We start from the raw sequence: 21,282 nt of genomic DNA, 5'->3' as shown, positions 1-21,282 counted from the left end.
GTTAAACCCACCGAGCGAAGACGTGTTAGGACTTCACGAACATGCTGTAGGTGAGTTTGAAGATCAGGGGAATAAATAAGAATATCGTCGATAAATGGAAATAAATACTTATATTTTATGTCAGAAAAAAGTGAATCAGCAAAGCGCTGCATAATTTGTGAACCTAAATTTAGGCCAAAAGGAGCTTTTTGATACTGAAAGAGACCATTTGGAGTAATAAATGCAGTGTAACGAGAACTAATTTCATTTAGGGGAATTTGGTTGTACGCAGAATTAAGATCAAAAATGGAGTAATATTTGGCACTGGAAAAATGTTGAAAAGCAGATTGCAATTTGGGCATAGGATAAGCATCGTAGAGTACCCGAGCATTTAACTTTCTATAATCAACAATAAATCTTGAAGACCCATCAGGTTTATCGACGATGAAGGCTGGGGAGGCATAATTAGAAGATAAAGGAATTATAGTTATGTCTTGAAGCATTTTATCAACTATTGATTTAAAATTTTCATTCTAGGACGGCTTAAAAAATAAGGGGATGAGCGAACCGGAGTGGTATTGATTAAGTCAATATGAGTGTTGAAATTTTTGACTTACCAAGAACAGAAATGATAATGTCAGAAAATTCGGTTAACAAAGAGGCAGTTTGATTAGAATAAATTGAATTTATACTAGGAGACATTGGTGAGGTCAAAGAAGGATAATCAGCATTATTGATTAATGGAATAACTGTTGAAGAAAAATCAAAAGAAACCATAGAGTTCAGTGAATCAGAAATGAGACTAGTATGGGAAAAAAATCATACCCTAAGATAATAGGGGAAGATAAGTCAGAAACAACTAGAAAGGTAAATGGCCAGGAAAAATGTTGAATTTTAACAGTAAGAGAAATATGACCAAGAACATTAATAGGTTGCTTGGAGGCTGAAACACAAAGGGCAGTAGAGGGGGGGGAAATGAAGATGGGAAAAAATCTTTTGCACAGATTCAAAGGAAGATAAACTGATTGAGGAAACAGCAGCCCAAGAATCAAGAAGAGCAACTGAAGGGACATTATTAATGGTCAAAACAATATGAGAAGTACGAGGTGCGAATGAAGAACACTCACTCGAAAAGGGTTGAGAAGAAAATTTAAGTGGCAAAGAACGACCATTGAGAACAGAGTTATGAGGGAACTGAACAATAGAAGACAGATTTTTCCCATCATTACGTCTACTGTCTAACAACGTGGGTAAGACCCTTTTTCCCGGATAGGCAGTAGCGCAATTCCTAGAAATATGACCCTTTCCTTTACAACGGAAGAAAATAATAGGAGAACAAGTATTGTCAGAAGAACCGTACATAGAGGGTAAAGCTAAAGAAGTAGAAGGTAGAGTATGAAGATCCACAGGGGGTGGGATAGATGAGTAATGAGAAATTGAACCAGGTTAAAGAGCTGAAGCATGGACGTTGGAGGACTAAGAGCATTAAAAAGCTGCCGAAACGAAGGGGTAGCATAAAATTGGACAATGGAAATTAAGTCATGTACCGCGTGAGCGATGTTTAAAACATCACTGTAGATTGCAATTGAATCAAGATAATCGTGAGCAGGTTCCGTGGGGAGTTGGTGGCAACGAATAAATTCAAGGTTTAGCTTACAATGTATTTCGTATGGTAAGAAGTAATTATGTATTGCATTGCGAAGTTGATACCAATTTGAGAAACTTAACATATTATCAACCCAAAATTTGGTGAAAAAACCAGTAGTTTTTGGGAACAACAATCCCATTAATTGAGGAAAGGAAGCTAATTTGATATTTAGAAATTTACAAGCTGAGAAGAGCCACAAGGTCAAACTACGAGGATCAGTAGATTGTAATATTGGAGTACTTGAACAAGAGATTGTTTAATAATCTGTTCATTCAAGGGGGTATCAACAGAATTGTTTTGTGTAACTGAAGGAGGGGATTAAAAATGTGGGTGGGGTGACATAGAAACAATGGAGAAGATTTAGTATCAGAATCAGTTAATAAATCAGGAGAACCAGCATGAGAAGATAATGTTAGGATATTAGAAAAAGAAATTAAGTCAGCAATTGGAATATCAGGTAAAGAAAGATTACGGTGGAATGGGGTGGGGATAAATTACTATCCTTGCCTAATGGAAAATTATCCATAAAGCAGGCCGTAATGTTGAAACAACAACAAGGTGACAAAATTCTATAATATCTAAGGAAAGATAATCACCTCCAATAATATTAATTTAGATAAGAATTGTAATTAGAATGAAGAAAAAAAGTCTGCTAGCATTTTTGGCGATTGTTTACTTTATGTTTTCTACAAGCAATGCAATAACCACAGTAGATTGGGAAACAGGATGTTTCAAACAGAATAGTAATGATATGCCACCAATTCCTCTGACAAGATAATCGCATCAACATCTCATGTAAAGAAAATTGGAAACAAGCAGAGTGACAGGAAGCTACACTGGGAAAGAGAAGGAGAGTTCCGTGGTAAGTACACAATGAAACAAAAAAAGGTGACCACCATTTGATAATGCAGATAAACAACTGTATTAGCTAAATATAATTGACTTTTCGCAGTATACACACACACATCTAAGATCTGAAAATATCACAGATTAACATGGACGAAGTTCATTATTTCTTTTCCTACTTTCTGTTTTTTTCTTTAAGAGAACAAAAGTAACGATATTCACCTTGAAGGTGGAAGTACAATAAGAAGGGCAGTAAATGAAACAACTAGCCAAAATTTTACAATTTTCAAAATTGTGCATACATTATCGTGTTCATAGTATTCTTTTTAGGAAACAGATGGAAAGCATTCAAGAATGACATTTTACCATAACAGTATAATATTTAGCCACGTATGAAATACAACACCTCCAGGGTGCTTTAAAAAAGCCTAACAACTGAGCTAAAATATCAAAGTGAAAGAAGTGGGGGAGGGTAAAGGACAATAGTAATAGGCAGGGATAAGAGAGGAGAGTAAATTTCAAATTCAACTGCGTAACTTAAGAAAATTCATCCACCTGTTACTATCATTATTAAATGCACTGAGCCATTATGTCCACAATGGTCACTCTCGGTCCACATTACGACTTTTCAAAACACATGTCGTGAAAATTTAAATAAGCTGCAGATGGTAAATAAGAAGCTCCAATAATGGAAAAACTGTTAAGGCACAGATCAAGGCCTCCAAAAACTAGAGATTATAAACAGCATGCCTGAATAGCTAATTTACAGTTCCAAAGAATAGTACACGAATTTTTAGCTCACCCAGATCCCAAGGCAACGACATTAGAGTTCCAGTTGGATGGAAAAGAACACGCATCGTATGGCAAGCCGCACGAGGTCAATTGCCCCTCCACTCACACACACTGTACAAAGGTCGATGTCAGGCTGACCAGTCGAGCAAGGCTGTCCATTATATATACATAAGGAAGCAGAGACTAGTAGATTCGAGAAGGTTTGGTGACGTACCAGATGACGTAGGTAGTAGAAGGCAGACACAGAGGAACAGTCAGTATGCGGCAAGTTACAGGAGCGGAGAGACGGGTGAGCACAACATGTTTAGTCAATAACATCAAACCATTAATATTTAGAAGCATAGATGACAAAAGCTGGGTAGAATGTTAAGGTAGAAAGTAGATGATCATGTAGAAGTGTAGATACAAAGATTATGGCAGGAGCTTGCAGAAACATAGATATGAAGGTACGAAAATTATCGCAGGAACATATAAAAACGTAGATACGAAGATTATCGCAGGAGCATGTAGAAACGTAGATATGAAGATTAACGCAGGAGCATGTTACAACTTATTGGAAGAGGGTTTGTTCTGCAGCAGGACAACAACCTGAAGTGCATGTCAAACCTGTGCAAGAAGTATGTAAGAAACAAAGTATCATCAGGAGTCCTCAGTCACCTGATTTATCACCCATCGAGTTGTGAGATGACAATCACTTATCAACATTTATGAAGACTTTTGGCAATATCATATGCAAACATGGGGAACTATAAGCACAGAGATGTTCGAAAAAATAACCAGAAGAATGCCACATATTTTTCGAGCAACTAATCAGGGCAAATAGAGGACACTTTATGTATAACGGATACCTGTGTTTGTATTTTGCTTTAAAATATATGTCATTTGAAATATCAAATATCTGATGCCTAATAAATTACAAGAACTGGAATTATCGTTAGGTGAATTTAAACTTTTTGACACCAGTATAGGTTTAGATGTTCAGGACATTTGTACTAATTCTTGAGAGCCTTTCAAAAATTACTAATGATTTGATGCAAATAATGTAATCATGTTTTCAATTTTCCACAGGATATGAGAACTGATGTTCACAGTGTGGAAAATACCACTGCAAGTACATTAAATGGGTAAGTGAATTATTTCATCATAGAAGTATTTAAAAATATTTTCTCCTCCTATGCACATCTTTGAAACTAAAGGAGGGAGGGAAAAAGTTTCTCCATTCATGGTGTAGCTAGCTGTCTGCTACATATATCTCCATGTTTCTGCTTCTTGTCATTATGTGTTTAAAATTTGTTTCCACTTGGATATTGTTGGAACTACTGCTTGTTTACATCCATTGCTCTGTCACCAGGTACAGCAGAGTGCTGAATCTTGGACTGTTCTGTTACATCAGCCTTTGCTACTGTAGTACAGTGGTACATTCACTAACATTCACTGTATTTATAGTGTATTGTTTGTTCATTTATTGTAGTTTGGTCAGGTGCAGCTTAATTTATAGTTTAGTTATTTAGTGCACGTCTCATATTCTTCTGTAAAATTTGTCTAGTCTTGTTGGTAATATGATACTGTTCCCACTGCAATAAACAAACCCTAGCACCACCTCACTGAACAACGGTCATATTTAAAATATTATTTCTGTAAGTCTTTCATGTTACAGGCATTTTTATTCAGAGAATCATGTTTTATGAAAAACAAATCCTAATTATAGAGAGGGACAGAACAGTTTGTAAGCAGGACATGCCTAGTTTACCTGTGCTATATTAACTGCTAATGAAAAACCTTGAACACATGAGAACAATGGAAAGTTTCCTTAACATTTTAATTTTAAACATAACCATACTTCGAAGAAACATTACTATGAAATAATTTTTTATGAAATATTGTCTGTCTGTTCACCACCTGATTTTGGAACATAGTCTCAGAAATATGCTGAAAAGTGAATATCAAAACTGACTAGTAACAATTTGTTATTTCATAAACATTTTAAGATTAAAGGATTGTTAGCATTATGTGTTGAAGGCTTTGTTAATTACTGGTTGCATCCCTGAGGTAAAGAATGAACATTAGGAGGTAGGACTCATACTACCAAATGAGTTGGCTGTGCGATTTGGATCGTGCAGTTGTCAGCTTACTTTTAAGACACGGTTCGAACTGCACCGTCAGCAGCCCTGAAGATGGTTTTCTGTGGTTTCTGTGGTCACTTTCTTCACAGACCTATCCCTGCTGTATCTCATTATTGCCGTATGAAGTGCCCAGGTCAGTATATGTATAATCATTAGCAAGAAAAATAAACAACATTTAAAATAATGGTCGCAATTCAAAAGTGGTCATCATCATAGTTTTCAAAATAGCCTAAATGGATTTTCAACTTGAACCATATGATGCTGTGCTGGAAAAGATAATTAGTTTTCATGTTAAACTGATGAGATAGGTGTGTATTCATTTTCATTCGTTCACCTTCTATCTCTTCACTATACAGATATGAGTGGTTACATTTTCGATCATCTTGAGTGATATACCACATTGAAGGAGTTCCCTTGTCATTTAAATGGAGTGAAATTTTGTTATTAGTGCATAGAGCATAGCTCAGGATTATGGTTAGAGGTCTGCTTTGGTCATTTTGTGCACTTTGGTGGTGACCACATAGTGAATTTAACTCCAGCCCCAAGTAGATTTTTTTTTTCTATTCAGATGCAAATGTTTTTCTATCCAACCAAAGGTAAATTTTCTATTACACTCTGGTGGGCAGGGTTTTCCAATGCATTTAATGATCATCATCATGTACTAAAGGCAAAGCTTTGTCATTCCACCCAGCCTCCTCTCTCTTCACCTCCTTGTGGTTCCTGTATTTCATCATGTTCTTCAGGTCTTCAAAGTATAATTTTACTTTTCTTCCTTTCCATCTTCTTAACGAGTGTCTGGTTATCATTCACCTCTTTCAAAACTTGAAGGTTTGATTTCTTATCAGTCCTCCTCCTGTTGATCCTGCTCTATAACCACACATCTTTTGCCTCTAGCTGAGCTCTTTCCTTTTTCCCATCTGTCCAGCTTTCATACCCATACTATAACACAATCCGAATGGCCCGCCTCCATAGCGTAACAGTTAGTGTTATTAGGTGCCGTCCTCGGAGGCCCGGGTTTGATTCCTGGTACTGCCATAAATTTAAGATTGGCAGGAGAGCTGGTATGTGGTTTAAATGGTACATGCAGCTCACCTCCATTGGGGGTGTGCCTGAAAAGAGCTGCACCACCTCGGAATGAGGACACGAATTTACTTACTATACAATCCAAATGAAGAACTTTGCAAAAGCCTTTCTTATGTCTGCTATTAAAAAGGTCTTCCTTGGTTTGGAAAGCTCATTTAGCCAATGTTATCTCTTATTTCAGAAGTACATCTGTTTTCTTCAGTGATAATTTCCGAAGTACAGCAACAGAATTGTTTTACTTGTTCTGTTTTAGATGTGCCTAGCTTTATATTTGTAGTGATTCTTTGAGTTTTTTTATTCATTATTACAATCTTTGTTCTTGAGCACTGAGCATCGAGTGCAGTCCAGCATTTCCAACATCCTACTTATTTCCTTTACTTAATCTGAAACCTGTGCTGTATTTTCAGGTAATCTGATACAGTGGATTGGTTTTGTATTTTTCTTTTTGCATTTTTTCCTTTAGCCTTTTCTTTCAATAAATATATTTTTGGTGTTCTTTCCTTTCTCTTGACAGTTATCTGGATATAGATTCTCATGAATCTTGCAGATCGTTTGCCTGTCCTTCCAGTGAGTTCCTACTTATCTCACACATTGAACATCAGTTTCCAATTTACTATATTGAAGACCTTTTCTAAGTCAATAAATGCCTTTCATTAATATTGTTCAGGTAATTTAGACATTGTGTGACACTTTCAATGATAGGTACAATCTTGCTAGCACTATCCAAGTATAAACATAAAAATTATTGCCTTGGGTAACTTATTCAGTTAAGACATATATAAAAATATTTCTATCCAGCCTGTCTTTTTGCCTGGCCTTCCATAGATACTGTAAAATTCATGGTAAACCTATAATGAATTATCTTCATATTAATGCCAGAAGACCTTTTCTTTTAAATAAAACTTTGTTTCATTTGATTTTTCAGAGGTACTACTATAACAAAATTTTATAGTACATTTATTTAATTTTCAAAATAAACATATAAGGATAAACTGATGGTTATCAAAATAATAAAAATACATATGATCCAGAGTAGAGCATTTTTGTGAGTTGGTAACACTGGTCATTTGTTGCACTGTGACTATTGATAGGTATTGCAGTGAAGGATGTTAGCCTTGCACTATACTAGGTGGTGTGTGTGCATTCAGCCAGACATAGGTGGTGCTAAATGGGAGACCAGTGTGACTTTTAATCAGGACAGATTGTTGGAGCATGTTTAGATGCAGCAATTGTATTTGGCGCATCAACATAAGTAGTGTCCAAAGTAATAATGGCATGCATAAATCACACTAGACATCATCAAGGAAGTGTAATAATAGTTGAAAACCAATCCTCACTGATTGGGATTGCTAAATATCCAAGAGAATTGCCACAAAGGACTTAAGATCTAATGCAGCACAAAAGTGATGTCAGAACTCAGTCAGGATTTCCAACAACCTGTCTCTGCAATCACAGTCCGATGTGAACTGTACAAACTGAACATCCAAAGATCGTTGGCTATTTTTTAACTTCTCATCTCCACCAAGGACCCATCATCACAATGCAAATAGTGCCAGGACATTGCAGTATGAATCAACTATAACGGTAAAAGTGTAGTATGGTCTGATCAGTTACCTTTAACCTTGTTTCCAAGAACAGAGCAGATTTATGAGTGGCAGATGTCCTGAGAAGTTGGTGCATTGGACTGCCTACTTCCTAATGTTAATAAACGTGGATGGAGGTGGCTCTGTGATGATGCAGGCTGCAATTTCGGTATTCTGTTGGTTCCATTTTTATTCTCAAAAATGACAAATTATGCTATGGATTATTTGGGCCTTTTTGGAGCCTAAGTTCATCCTGTGATACAGATGTACCCTAATAAGATGACAATGCCCAATTCATACTGAAAGCTCTGTTCGATGAACATATGGACTTAAACACTTTCCTGGTACTTCCAGCCAACATGAATTATGTTCAAGTGTTTACATTATTTTGATAACCATCTGTAAGTCTAGTGACTAATATGTTTCTAGGGGTTTAGTACCTGCATTTGTGTTTCCTGCAGCCATATTTAAAATAATTATTTAGACCTTCCAGGATGCAATGTATGATGAAGTTCCAAATTCGGACAGCCATTCAGATGGGTAGTATTATGCATTCAATAGACAGAAATATGTTATGAGATAAAGATCAAATCAAACTCTCTTTATTTGCAAATGAGGTGTCTACCTCAGTGGCAAATGGTACACTAAAATACATTATTGTCAAGCACTAAATTTTAAATTAACAAGAGAAGAAGAAAATTTTCCTACAATACAATATTATACAAATTACACTAACATTTTTTTCTATTAAACACATAGCTCATCCTTAATAAATTTATATTCTTTACAAAATTCTACTTATAATATCTCCTGTACTTACAAATATAGTCAACTCATATACAGTATGTGGAATTACTTCAAATAATACTATACAACTGGTATAAGATTAAAATTTACATTGCATTTATTTAATTACTTATTTTTTTACCCATTTTGGAACCTAAGTAGCATAACGACCTGCTCCGTCTTAACCAGAGCCCCTTTTGCCACCATTTTTCAGAGTTCCTGAAGGGCCTTCACAGCTACCGTAGCGGTTCCAGGGCCCTCGAAGTCCCCACTGTACTTCACCCCTACAGGCAATCCCCTACTTCGGCTGTCCAAACTCCATAGACCAGGGGATGGAATTAGTTTATTCACACACATTTTTTAAATTTACAATAACCTGCACTGGTAGAATGCCCTCTAACATTTCATTTATTTTCTCTGTTGCTGTTTATTCTCTTCTTGAATATCTGTACAGATTTTGGAAAAGGATCGAACACTACCCCTGGTAAACTGTTCCACTCCTTCACACCCTTTCCAATGAATGAAAATTTACCCCAATCGCTTCTGCTAAAATTCCTTCTAATTTTGTACTTGTGGTCAGTTCTGCCGATATAATTATTTTCCAACTGAAGCCTCTCACGGATTTCTCCCCATGCTGCTTCTCCTGTATAGACTCTATATAATCCTATAAGTCTAGTTTTCTCCCTTCTCTTACTTAAATTTCCCCACCCAAGTTCCTCTAACATTCTTGATACACTACTTTTTCTCCTGAAATCCCCTGTTACAAATCTTGCTGCTTTCCTCTGCACACTATCTATTTCTTTTATTAGGTATTCTTGGTGAGGATCCCAAACACTGTTTGCATATTGTTTAAGTATCAAACAAGAAAGTAAAAAAGATACATCAAATTCTTTTCTTCTTTAAGTGTAAGATTATGGTCAATATAATCAAATATCGTTATCCTCCAGGTCCTTGAAAATTTTGGATCATTGATTTTTACCTTTTTCACATTTTTGTACAGTTAACTCCTGATTTATGTGTTGCTTATCTTGTTTCTGGACTATTTGTACGTCCTAAGGAGTTATTCAAAATATTAAAAAGCATATGTATTGTAGTGAACATTATTTTTTTCTGCTTTTGAATGAGGCTCTAAGTTAAGTTATTAAGTAATGTAGCTTCTATGTTAGCAATAAATTCCACACCAGATGATATGAAACCATCATATTCATTGTCAACATTGTACTGTATGGCATTTGATCCTGATGGTGTTGGTGGTGGTTGTATTCCCTGAATACAAGTGCTCATGGAACACTCTTGATTTGGTGGCCCATAGAAAGCCCAATGGCTGCTTGACTTCAGAGATGGAATGACCCATATGTCTGCCACCGATAATAATCTGGCTGCAATTCAATGCAAAGTTATCTCGAGTCTTGCCCATCCAGTGATAAACTGTTACTGACATAGCCAGTACAAGTTCTGAGGACATTGCAGTCATGTGCTACGCTTTACTAATACATTTACCGGGGTGTCCACAGCACAGTTTTGTCACACAGGTATCTCTAATTCATTTGCTCATCAGTGTATTTGTTCTCATTAAAAATATTTTTAATAATGGGAATATGGCAAAACTGTTATACTGTTATGTACATTGTTAATGTATAAACAATTCCCCCCTCAAAACACCTATAAACAAGTGTGAATCATTTTCATAATTTTTATGGAAAGAGAGATGAAGAGAGGATAATTCTTGTACAAAGATACAAGTTTAATAACTGAAATCCTATTGATCATACATAAGTAAATTAATAATAATCTATTTAATGTGTTTTGATGATTATGTTCCTCTAAATAAGAAATTAATATTAAATGTCCTTCAGTAATCACAAATAATGATGATTTTACTTTTATTCTGAGTCAGGTAATATAGGTATAGGTAAGTAAAGTCTAATTAATAGATCATAGAAAATGATTTTTTTAAACAGATAATAACTTATTGTTTACATATATGGTTTCAGTTGTTTTGATGATGATGATGATGATGCTTGTTGTTTAAAAGGGTCTAACATCTAAGGTCATCAGCCCATCAGTTGTTTTAACTGCATAATTCTTTCAATAATGTGTTTTATATTGAAGAAAATACATTTGCTTTAGGCACATCCCCACAACATGCAATCTTCTTGTCGCACATTTCTCTACATTGAGGGGCTACTGGATAGCTGCCTATCAAATAAAATCAGCCATAATAGAACAAACTTGCCATCACTGTGGCCAGTGCCACTTATGGCTCAGTAGTTTGCCAGGCCTGACATGGATTGTCTGTCTCTGAGTTCTGAATGAGTTGGCTATGCGGTTAGGTATGCATAGCTGTGAGCTTGCATTTGGGAGATTAATTTTAATTTCAACATTGGCTGCCCTGAAGATGGTTTCCGTGGTGTCCTATTTTCACACCACCTAAATGCTGAGGCTGTACCTTCATTAAGGTCATGAATGTCACCTTCCTATTCCTAGCCCTTTCTGTCCTTGCATCACTAAAATCCTTCAATATGTTAGTGCAAATTTAAACTACTAGTAAAAAAAATCTTCTGCGTTGCCTAACCTTGTCTTTTGCAGTGAATAACCATATTTTATCCATAAGTTAGTCAAATATTTTCAGTCAGTTCTGTCTCTCTCATTTCAGTTTATCACCAGATCATTCAGTGTCTTATGTTAAATGAACGATATTCTTGCATCTTATTGAATTGGCATTGGCTATAGAATGTCAGTTACATTGAGTTCTCAGAAAATGCTTGTAATTACTGGGGTAATTGAGATCTGATTTCTCTTAGTAGGAGTCTTGTCAGAAGTAATTCTTCTTCTTAATATATGTAGTGATAGAAAAATTATGATACAATCCTCTACATTCAACCTGCAGTGTATGTAGGCCCTGAGGACTGAAATTTTTCTCTATGGATTGATAAATTTTTGTGAGAATAGTGCAGTTGTTATATTACATCAAATCCTTCCCAATATGTACACTGGTAATCTATTCAAAACTGTCTAAATTAGGCAAGTTATTTATATTCTTGCACAGGTTGATCATATTTCAAAACATCAAGTTATATCATAAATCATTGGGTAGGAAATGAATTGTATGCTCTAATGTTGCTGGAATTTTTGGTATATTCATGGCTATAACTTTTTATATCATAAGATCATTCGATGAATATCACTTGTTTTGTAACATGCTATCTTCAAACATCATATTTAAATGTATAAGAATAATTACATCATCTTTTCAAATATATTCACAATTTTTTTTTTTTTTTGTTTCATCAGGCTGCAGGCACCAGTTTCTTGCATCATTGTCTCTCAGGTTACTAAGTATGGAGAAACTAAAAGGAAGAGCAACACAAACTCCAATAATCTTAGTTGTTCAGTTAGTGATGAAGATCCATCAGAAGAGTCGCAAGTGCTTTGTCGTTCGTGTCAGAATACCTACAGGGGGAAGGACTATCTGAAAAATCATAGGGCAGTTCACAGAGATCAAGAGAAACCTGCAGTGTCTGATTCCTCTACGGATTCGGATGATGAGTTTAATATTAAGAAGAAACATTTCTCCTGTGCTCTTTGTGGCAAGATTATCCTTCGACGATCTCACCATAACAGAAACAATGAAGCCACTGAAGAAGTTGCAGGGAAACAGGTATTGAATGCCGAAGAAAAATCTTTTCCATGTGAAATTTGTAGCAAACCGTTTGGGAGTCGCATAGCATTAAAGAAGCACCTTATTCGTCATAGTGGCATAAAGCCTTACGTTTGTGGTGAATGCGGTAAAGCCTTTCCTCTTCCTTCTGTACTTCGAGTTCATGAAACGACTCATTCAGCAGACCGGCCTTTTGCCTGTGAATTATGCGGTAGCACGTTCAAAAGAAATTATAACTTAAAGTCGCATATGCTTGTCCATACATCTGAAAAGAATTACCCCTGTAAAGTGTGTGGGAAGAAGTTCCATCAGCCTAGTACTCGGAGTAGACACATGTTAACACATACTGGAAGGAGACCATATTCTTGTTCAATTTGCAATCGAGCTTTCAATGACAGTTCAACGTTGAGGGGTCATGTATTGACTCACACTGGAGAGAGACCGTTCCCTTGTTCCTTGTGCCACAAATCCTTCCGTCAAAGAGGTGCATTGTCCACACACATGATGATTCATACAGGTGTCAGGCCCTATTCTTGTTCAGTGTGCGGTAAAGCATTCATTCAACGTTCAACCCTTGGGAAGCACATGGTAGTACACGAACGGGAGACTAACAAGTAGCCCGTCAGTTACGTAGGTTTTTGAACAGACATGTTGGTAGTACATAAAGATATCTCCTTTGTATCGCAATATTTTGCAATAATGCTGTAGGCTGAAATAAACTGTATGCAAATTTATATCACCAATGATTAGTCATGTGATTTGTGGGACTTTGTCATGCAGATGGTTGAGAATTTAGTAAAAAAACACTGTGCTTGCTACTTCTGATTTGAAAATTTCTTGCTCTGGGAAAGCAAGCAAATTATAGTATGCAGGTTTATTATTTACAAAACATTGAGTTAGAATCATGAGAAGATGAACGATTGTTCAACAGTAAAATTCTACTACTAAACCTCCATGTACTACAAGCTCTTGGAAGAACTGAGGACCAACAACCTTCCCAATTTCTGTTATACTGTACTTCAACAATATTGGAAAATTGTGTCAGTTGTTAAGTGGCATGAAGGCATCTTTTTCTGTATTGAGATAATTGAAAATTTGTTCATTTATTTGTAAAGATATGTCTGTTTTTAGTAAGCATTACTTGGTATGATAACACTATTCTAGAAAGGTTTATTTGCTTGCTTTTATCCTTCTTGCAATTGGAAAAGTTAGTGGTGGTGATTATTGTTTTAAGAGGAAGTACAAATGTGCAACCATTCTTTCTTGAATTTTTACAGTAAGTACTGTGCATGCATATAAGTGATCCCAACCCACATACCGCTACAGACTGACCCCGCATATATGTGCTTTTGGAATTGCATTTGCAGTAATGCTATCACGTAAATACATTAGACATGTATTTTTAATACATTGGTCCACTGTCCGTTAAGCCTTGAAACTAGTTAGATAACCTCTTAATTACTCCTTTATAAGTGAAGGAGCAGCTAAAGGAATGCTGTTCCTTTACTTCAATGCCTTAATGGCTGATCATGAGGGGACTGGCTGTAGTAGTAGTAGCAGTTCACAATTCCTCAGAAAGTAGAAGAGTGATGTCACTTCAGATGATATAAATGAAGTGTTTGCTAGTGTAGTGAGTGACTAAGAGTATGAATATGATAGTGAAAGTAATTGTATATAAGACCTGATGATGTTAGTTTTTATTTAGAATATGTATTGAAGCTGAGGTTCGTTCACAAGAAACAAATATTTGCTCCAAAGTTTCTTTGGAATATAAGTACTTTTATGCCTAATAGATAATTTACTTTATTTGATAGTTCTGGCAGTAGTATAAGCAGTGTAGATCCCAAGGCAGCAGTCTGGTTAAGTAATGTCTTTACTTTGTATCTCAGTCTATGTGGAGTGCATCATGGCTGCTTAATATAGTGCTGTCTGACTTGTTGGCTGAATGGTCAGCATAATGGCCTTTGGTACAGAGGGTCCTGGGTTCTATTCCCAGCTGGGTTGGGGATTTTAACCTTGATTGATTAATTCCAATGGCTCGCATGCTGGGCATTTGTGCTGTCCCCAACGTCATTGAGCCTCACGCACCACACATAAAACTATCCTCCACTACAGTACACACAGTTACCTACACATGGCAGATGCTGCCCACCTTCGTTGGAGGGTCTGCCTTACAAGGGCTGCACTCGACTAGAAATAGCTGCATAGAATTATAATATAGTACTTAAAATGTAAACCCTAATGAAAGTTAAAATGGAAGTGGTCTGACATTTCAAGAAATGAACGGATAAGCAAAAGAAAGGGAAGGACTTCAATAGGCATGAAAATAAGAGAGATCCTAGACCTTGTATACTTAATAAAATTGGGGTGTGAGAAGAACTAGTGTTGACCAAGGGAGATCAGATAGGAATGTGAGGCATCTGGCTCAAGTAAATGGAAGAAAATCCAGTCTCATTTAGGGGATCTATGTTTACCAACTGTTGATCCCTGGATGAGAGCTACTTTCAGTTGTCTATTTGACAGGCAGGGGGTACCCTTGGTTTATTTTATTGACTTCAACCACAGGGAGTGCAAGAAAATTGCTGATGGCTCTCTTCAATCATGAACCTCAAGTTTAATATGGATACAATTTTTTGTCTCGAATGAAGACATTTATAGTAGCCATTAATGTATATTACAGTATTTTTATGGCAAGGCCATACAAGTATAGACATAATATAACATGGAGGGCAATAACAGTATTACGTGGTTTATTTTATTTCTGAGCATTAAATTCAACTGTCATTTTTACCATTCAAGAAAGCACAGACATTGTTCCTCATAACATGACCAGGTGCATCTATCTTCACATAATGAGTATCAATCAAAATTATACTTTCATAAAGAAATGACTGAGAGTTTTATAACAATAACTTATTCAGTCACAGAAAGACAATGTGGATGAATGTTTAAAAAATGTATTTGCAAGTATCATTTTGTATGATTTTGTTTATTCACATTTATATGAGAAAATCATGTATAAGCTGTCAGGCAGATCTGAAGTTGCTTTTCAATGTTGAATTCAACAAATTTGTAGTTCTGAATTTTCTTATTCCACAGTTCTTTTCTTTCATGATCTACTATTCCTGAATATCTGGAAGAATTGATTCAGCCTACTTGATGATAAGTTTTATAATTTCTAACCTTACTCTCCAACTCCACTAAAGTATAAAATTTTAACAGGAAAACTAGAAGAATGGAATAGAAAGAGTTGAGCAATCATTGTAAATCAAAAGTATCCAGAAATGTCCTCGAGAATGTCCTCTAAGTTGTCCGTATATATACTGCATGGTAGTGAATATTAACACAGGGTGGGCACTTGGCCTCGATTACAACTCACACTCTGAGGTGGAGACTGTCCATCAGGTGTCAGAACGTCTTTAGGGATAATGGCAGACCATTCTTCCTGCTGTGCTGTAGCAAGCAAAATTAATGATATGTGTTATTCGGTACCAGAGTGAAATTGCCATTCTAGTTCATCCCAGAGGTGATAGACAGGATTATGGTTTGGGCTCTGGGCTGGCCAGTCCATCTCTTGAACATTTTTGTCTACAAACCATTCATGAACAGACCCCACTTTATGGCAGGGAGCATTATCATACTGAATTGCACATTGATCATCTCCTAGCAGGTCTTTACTGTAGACAACATGCAGCTAATCAAGAATGTTCATATATCATTTTACCTTTAACACAACCATTAGGAGTGTATCAAATCCCTTCTATGACCCACACTGGCAACTTTGCTGTATTTCACTGTGGGTGGTGTTCAGTCTGATATCAGTTGTTTGCCACAACCAGAGCCTCCCAGCAAATTTCCACATTAGTACAGCGTGGTTCACTGCTCCATATCACACATCTCCAGTCATCCATGGGCCAGTGGCAGTGCTCTTTACACCACCAAATTGGAGCGCATAGCATTGACCAATTACTTTGCTATCGGGAGAATGTGAAGGATCACTATACCCCAGTAGGCTGCAGATTCATATTTGGCACATGTCCTGGCAGCCTTGTTAGTGATTCATTAGATTAAGGCAACCCATGGTTAGCGAATGGAGTGCCTTTGATGACATTCCATTTCTCAAGAACTACTTGCTGGATTTTTATAATTATGCTCTTTAATTTACCATGCACATTATTCTAATTTTTTTTTTTTTTTTTTTTTTGCTAATTGCGTTACGTCGCACCAACACAGATAGGTCTTATGGCGACTTATTCTAATGTAGAAAACAGTGTAGTGTCATTTAAAAACCAATGATACTGACACAATGGGAAGGTGCTGCAAGTTTGATTATGAACCCCTTAGTAACAATACTTAAAGTGATGTTTGAAAAGATTTCTGATATCATTAAAGGTTTATGGAGATGAATATCTTAGCTGACTCATCATGTATGTATGTATGTATGTATGTATGCATGTGTGTTGTCTCCCTCTAGCTGCTACAATATGACATGAACAAAGCTCTGCATTTTTCATATTTTAATAAAGGGACAGAAATACTTCTCACTACTATAGGTAATTGCTTTCAGTGCTTGAAAGAATGACAAGTCAGACATTGGCCCTTTATACATGAATAATTTTTTCATAAACTGTGTGCTCTTATAAACTTTCTCCCTAAGATTACAATAATGAGCAGAAATATAGTTTTCTAGGAAAATGGATTGACCATTCAACAAATGGCATGATTGTACACGATGCTTTGAGTGTAAGCCTTAATGAAGAGGGTTCTGAGTGTAAGCCTTAATGAAGATGGTTCGCAGTATAGTAAACCTTCAGAATAAACTGCCATAACATAAAGGAAGAGGTCAGTGCTAGAAAGAACATTTTAAGAAAACAGGGTCACAAAGCCTCAAATTCTTGGAAACACAGTCTTAGCTCTGTTATTCTCCTGCAGAGTATGTCTGCTCTTGAAAAAGTCCCTAGATAAGGCTGAAATTTCCTTGTGGAAATCTAAGCATGAAAACTGGATATAGCTAAGTGAACATTTCCTGGCTGGCCACAAAGAGGGACTGGGTTCAGTGGAGATCACTCAGCCACCTACGAACAGGATCGGCATTTAGGCACTGGGATTCCACCGAGGGAGGATATTAGGTATGAGTGCAGTGAAAATCAGACAGTGGACTTTTGTCCATGCTAGTATTCCAAATAGGATTTGATGTTTTTCATTAAGAACGTCCTAGAAGAGGCTTGATTTTGGACAAAGAACATCTGATTTGCAGTGTAGTCAATAGGATACTTTCTTGCTCTTTGAGAGTGTACATTTGTAAATTCATTTTTGTTGTTGTTATGGTAGACTCTTTTTACAAGTAAATAAATTGTGCAATACAAACTGATCTTAAGTAAAAAGGCTATTGTTGTTATTAGTAATATTAATTCTATGCTATATAGCCTACATAAAAATAATTACAATATGTTATTTAAATGGGCTTATATTTCCATACGATGGAATTTCTTTTAAGATTAGATTTAGACGCATGAGATCTGGTAAAAGAGTAGTGGCAACATATGCATGTACGTAATACAAATCAATACCTCTGTAGGTATCCCATGTATTACCCTGCACCATGTTGCACCTGTTGCTAGATGAGTGGAAGGCACAGAGAACTAATAACAGTGTTGTATTTGTTAACCCTTTGGGGTCCGATGTCGGACTGAGTTCCGGTCCTATGTCGGACCTAGTCCGACACAACTTTAAGGTTATATATTTCGTATGCTGGAGCAGAAATGGCGCCGAACGTTACGCAGTATACAGCCTTGGCATTTCTCTCTTGCCTTCTGCTATCTGCTGTTCATTTCTTTAACACGTTGACTGCCAGGACATATAGCAAGAAATGTCCCGGTGGCCAAAGCATTTTTTTCTACTATGCATGTAGTAAATAAGCATTAAAGCAAAATTCGAAGTGTGATATTTCACTTACGTGTTCAATGTACGTACAAAATACAATAAAATTTCTCAGCACCCCGAGGTACCGCTGTGGCCCAACAGAAAAGTTCACTGCATGGTTTTGCCTAGACGGCCAGAGCGGTACAGTCTAGCGGTACCAGAAGCTTGCATCGCTTGATAATATGCATTGTAGATAACAGAGCGAGCCACGATTTGTTTACTAGCGCTTACGACTACAATCGCAAGGTGCTCATTCTTTTACAGTAGGGTGTGTGTGAAATACCTGCGAGATATTTCTAAGTTATTTTACCAGTGAACGGAGAGGTTAGTTATAAAAATGAAACCGTTTTCTTTCCGAACTCGGAAGATAATGATGCTAGCTCTTCAGTATGAGATCTCTGGTAAGTACGTGTCCATGTCAGACTGGTCTATTACATTTTGCAACACAAAAAACTCTTCACCAAATTAAATTTGAAGGATATTTATTTCCTATTTACTCCTTGCAAATGCTCAACGGTAATGTAAAATTTTGCTATGTTGTCGATGAATGTTGTCAATTTAGAAAATACAAATATGCTCATTTTTACGCTATATTTATTGTGATAACCGTAGAAATCAGCTCAGGCATGGGTGCAACAATTTGGAAGGAATCAGTGTAACCTATTGATTAGGTAATCATAAGCTTGGGGTGAAAATGGGAAATCACAGAAATCCATAACCAGATTTCCCAACAGTAGTATTCAAGCCCACGATCTCCAAAATCTTGAGCTTGCGAGTTAGCTAACCCGGCACACCTAAGAGCATGGCTAAACTGATTGGACAAATACTCACATATTTCCAATGAAAGAAGGTTGGATTAATAAAAAATAAAGATTATATTTTGGAAACCAAGCATGCCAGGATTTGCTCCGAGGCCATAGCGGTACGCTAGCATAGCGAATTCAACAGCTCAGCGGTCCGCCGGCCCGGCAGGGAAAGTCAAATAGCAACACCTGTCAGCGGTACTTTGTACCGCCGTGGCCTCATGAGACACTCACTCAGCAGTACAATGTACCGCTCTGGCAGCCAACGTGTTAAGCTGAATTGTGATTTCTTTGGAGATAGTTCCTCACTGTTACAGCTGTGTTTACTTTCATTATTAACATGGCGTCCACCAGCCACGGCATGGAACCTGATGATATTTACGAACAGTTATGTGACAGTGGCAATATTGACGATGATTTGTTGACGGATTCTGATGGTGACATTAGTATTCCTGAATCTGAGTGATATTTCGAGTGAGGACGAAAATGACATGGAAGATAGTGGCAAAAGCGCTGATGTAGTGGGTGACGAATGGAAAGTTTACGAAGAAGGTGACCGTGTTTTTACCAAGTATTCTCACAACAGTGCTATGGGATACATACCTCCTACTACAGGAAAGAAGCCCGTAACTCCTTTGGATTTCTTTTTGTTGCTGTTCCCGGTTTCACTGTTCTCCGAAATATGTAAGGAAACTAACAGGTATGAAAGAGAATGTATTACCAAACGTATGCCGTTGCAGCAACATTCCATATGGCGGAACTGGGTCGATGTTACCGTCGATGAAATAATGGCATTTCATGGTATTCTTCTGAATATGGCACGTACAAAAAGGAAAACTTTAAAAGAACATTCTTCAGACTTGTGGCTCTATTCATCGACCTTCTGTAAGGAAATTTTTTCTCGGAAACGATTTCTTCAGATATTCTGGGGCTTTCACATTTCACCCCCTCCACAATCAAGTGTATCAACAATGGTAACAAGAACGGGTAAAGTTAGAAGTGTCTTAGAATGTGTAGGGAAGACATTCTTGGAATTTTATAGGCCAAGTCAGTATCTGTCAGCTGACGAATCGACTGTAAGCTTCAAAGGGCGTGTCCTTTTCAAAATGTATAATCCACAAAAACCAACAAAGTGGGGGATTAGCATATATGTTATTGTTGATGCATTGAATGGGTATGTTTTGTCCATGATTCCTTACTTTGGCTTGTTTACTACGCTAAATTTACTTTTCCCTGGTTTGACATTTGGCAGTAGAATAGTTTTACAGCTGGTGACAGACGTATTTCAAGTTACTCAAGCTGTAGGTTATCATTTGTTTACTGATCGATTTTACACTAGTATGGAACTGGCAAGAGACCTGTTGAAAAGGAAAATTCACTTAACTGGGACTATGTTATTGAATCAGAAGGGACTACCACCTCAGCTGAAAGATAGGAGACTAAATCTGAAGAAGCATGAAATTCGTGCTCTGTGGAAGGAAGAAAAGTTCATGGTATTTTCGTGGAAAGACACTGCACTGTGTCAGTTCTTAGTACATGGCACAACCCATCAATGGTGGAGGTAGTCAGACACAACTGTAATGGGCAAGGAGAAGAAAATTTTAAAGCCTGTTGCCATTATAGATTACACAGGCAAAATGGGAGGGGTCGATCGTGCTGATCACTACTGCTTATCTTATGGTTTTGTAGTGAAAAGTCTGAAGTGGTGGAGGAAACTGCACTTCTGGGTGTTGGAGGTAGCTTTGGTGAACAGTTTTTACCTATATAACTTGTAACAAACGTTAGAAAATAAGCCCGAAGTGAATCACAAGATTTTCAGGGACCGAGTTATTATGGGGCTTGATGGGGAAGTTAGGAACAAAAATGCCCGTAAGCACGGCCGACGGAGCAGCTGTGACGAAGAACTTTGACTGAACGGGAAGCTACACATCATAGATGCTCGTCAGGACAAAAAAACCAAGGACTGTGCTGTGTGTTCCAACAGGAAAGTGAAAGGGGGCAGAAAGGAGACATCATTTTTTTGTGAGACCTGTCCAGGGAACCCGGGACTACATCC

At 37.0% G+C, this 21,282-nt stretch overlaps 1 protein-coding gene across 1 annotated transcript in view; it reads left to right on the top strand.

Moving 5' to 3' along the window:
* Window positions 1-21,282, top strand: part of LOC136877234 (zinc finger protein 665) — a 184,290-nt gene that overhangs the window by 79,275 nt on the left and 83,733 nt on the right. Inside the window, exons 5-6 of the mRNA XM_068228707.1 lie at window positions 4,334-4,389; window positions 12,135-13,115. Of these exons, the coding sequence (XP_068084808.1) occupies window positions 4,334-4,389; window positions 12,135-13,115 (1,037 nt within the window). The remainder of the gene's footprint in view (window positions 1-4,333; window positions 4,390-12,134; window positions 13,116-21,282) is intronic.

Source organism: Anabrus simplex, chromosome 7, assembly GCF_040414725.1.
Source record: "Anabrus simplex isolate iqAnaSimp1 chromosome 7, ASM4041472v1, whole genome shotgun sequence".
Classification (NCBI taxonomy): domain Eukaryota; kingdom Metazoa; phylum Arthropoda; class Insecta; order Orthoptera; family Tettigoniidae; genus Anabrus; species Anabrus simplex.
Note: the sequence above shows the minus strand (reverse complement) of the source record. Positions and strands in the feature narration are given on the sequence as shown.